At 41.6% G+C, this 2500-nt stretch overlaps 1 protein-coding gene across 1 annotated transcript in view; it reads left to right on the top strand.

Annotated features, from left to right (window-relative positions):
• The window catches only part of LOC113800553 (solute carrier family 22 member 3-like), a 48125-nt gene that overhangs the window by 32716 nt on the left and 12909 nt on the right, over positions 1-2500 (top strand). Inside the window, exon 8 of the mRNA XM_070130050.1 lies at positions 2050-2191. Within this exon, the coding sequence (XP_069986151.1) occupies positions 2050-2191 (142 nt within the window). The remainder of the gene's footprint in view (positions 1-2049; positions 2192-2500) is intronic.

Below are 2500 nucleotides of genomic sequence, written 5' to 3'. Positions count from 1 at the left end.
AAGGAAGAAGACAAGAGAGAGAGAAAAAAAAACTAAAGAACAAGGAAAAAGAAAAAAGAAAAAAAGATTAGCAGATGATCACATCACGCCACAAAAGGACACAAAAAGCTCAACGAAGCCATCAGAAAAATAGCATCTTCGCGCACATACCTCACAGAAGGAGACGCCAGCCAACCCACAAGGAGTAATAACTTAGATGAGGAACTCCGCTTGGCGCCCGTGATTGAAGCCACAATGGGCGTCTTCAAAGGGATGGGCTTTGGCGAAGAAAGAGGGGGCGGCCAGGCCACTCTAAGGGATATTCTGCGCCCACGGGGAGGTCGTCTTCAGCCGGGCGTGGGGCGTGCGTCTGGGAGGGGAGGGGAGGTTATCTAAGGGGTATTGGGTGTGGGAGAAGCAGGTGGGGGAAAGAGGGGGGGGTATATGTGAGGCTAGCCGTGGGGGGAGGGAGTGGGGGGTATTGGTGAGGCTAGCCGTAGGGGGAGGGGGGTATCTAAGGGGTATTGGGTGTGGGAGGAGCAGGTGAGGAGAAGAGGTGGGGAGGGGGAGGGGTATCGGGGAGGCTAGCCGTAGGGGGAGAGGGGGAGGGGTATCTAAGGGGTATTGGGTGTGGGAGGAGCAGGTGGGGAGGGGTAGCGGGGAGGCTAGCCGTGGGGGGAGGGTGATTGTGCGTCTGGGAGGGGAGGGGGTTATCTAAGGGGAAGAGGGGGGGTATCTGGGAGGGTAGCCGTGGGGGGAGGGGGGTCTTATCTAAGGGGTATTGGGTGCGGGAGGAGCAGGTGGTGGGGGGGAGGGAGGGCTATCGGGGAGGCAAGGTTCGGGAGAGGGTGTGTGGGTACGGAGGTAGGGGTTGGGGGTTTGGGGGGAGGGGAGGGGTGTGTAGCATATAATAGAGAACGCCAGGAAATTAAAAGAGTATGTTGGGGTAAACTGAAGGTATTAATAGTAAAAAAAAAAACAAGAAACGGTGGAAAAGTGAAGGAAATAACAAAATATAAACACGACATTAATGATTGATATAATGACGCGAATAAAAGGAATTATTTTGAAATATCAGGGAAGGTCTTAAAATAACAGTTATCAGCACCTAATAATGTTTTTATGACATGTAACGGATTAGTGATATCAAAAGCGAGATAACGTTCAATTCTGTTCAGTGTTCTCCTTTTACCCTGTCACTATATCCTTATATAATGATAGTAATAGTAATGATAATAATAAGGATAATAATAACAATAATAATAATGATAAAGATAATAATAGTAGTTTTAGTCGTAGCAGTTACGATGATGATGATGTTGATTGGATTAAGATAATGATAATGATGATAATGATAATTGTTATGATTATAATAATGATAATAACAACGATCATGAAAATAATAATGGTCATGGAAATGATAATGATGATGATAATAATAATAATAATGATAATAGTGATAATAATAAGGATATTGTTAATAATGATAATAGTAACAATGATGATAATGATGATGATGATAATGATAAATGTAATGACTATAAGGAATACAAGAATACCCGTCATCATCACCATTTTGATGATAATTATGATGGTGATGACGATATTGATGGTAATGATGATAACAGAGCTAGGAATGATAATTTTAAAAATAATAATGACTATAATAATCATAATAATGATAATGATAATAATAATCGCAATGATAATTATAAAAATGATAATGATAATAATAATCGCAATGATAATTATAAAAATGATAATGATAACGATAATCATGATAACGACACTTATATGATAATAACGACACTTGTATGATAATAACGACACTTATATTATAATAACGACACTTAAATGATAATAACGACACATATGATAATAACACATGATAATAACGATACTTATAGGATAACGACACATATTATAATAACGACACTTATATTATAATAACGACACTTATATGATGATAACGACACTTAAATGATAATAACGACACTTATATGATAATAACGACACTTATAATAATAACCCCAATACCCCCCCCCCTCCCCCCTCTCTCCGGCACACCAGCCTGCTCCCGGAGTCCCCCAGGTGGCTCGTCCTGACCGGCAGGTGGAGTGAGGCTGAGAAGGAGCTACAGAGGGCAGCCAGGTGGAACGGCAGGAAACCTTTCGACTCCAGCTGGCTCCTTGCTACTCTTAAGGAGATGCAGGTAAGGAAATTAGAGTAGATAGAAGGGGGGGGGGGGCGATTAAAAGGGGTTTGATTGATGGTTGATGATGAAAAGGAAAATGGGAGAGAGTACCTTTTGTACGCTTGTGAAAATTATGAAAATAATGGATTACTAATAATAATAAGAGAGAGAGAGGGAGAGAGAGAGTGAAAGAGAGAGATGGGGGGGAGAGACAGGCAGACTTTTTTTCTCTCTCTCTGTTTTCTTTTTTACTTTGACACGTTTATCGAGACAAACAATCACATCTCAAAAGGATGAGGTAACCTGGAACATTCACATCCCCATCTT

This window comes from Penaeus vannamei, chromosome 14, assembly GCF_042767895.1.
Source record: "Penaeus vannamei isolate JL-2024 chromosome 14, ASM4276789v1, whole genome shotgun sequence".
Lineage (NCBI taxonomy): Eukaryota > Metazoa > Arthropoda > Malacostraca > Decapoda > Penaeidae > Penaeus > Penaeus vannamei.
This window is presented reverse-complemented; position numbering and strand designations above follow the sequence as displayed.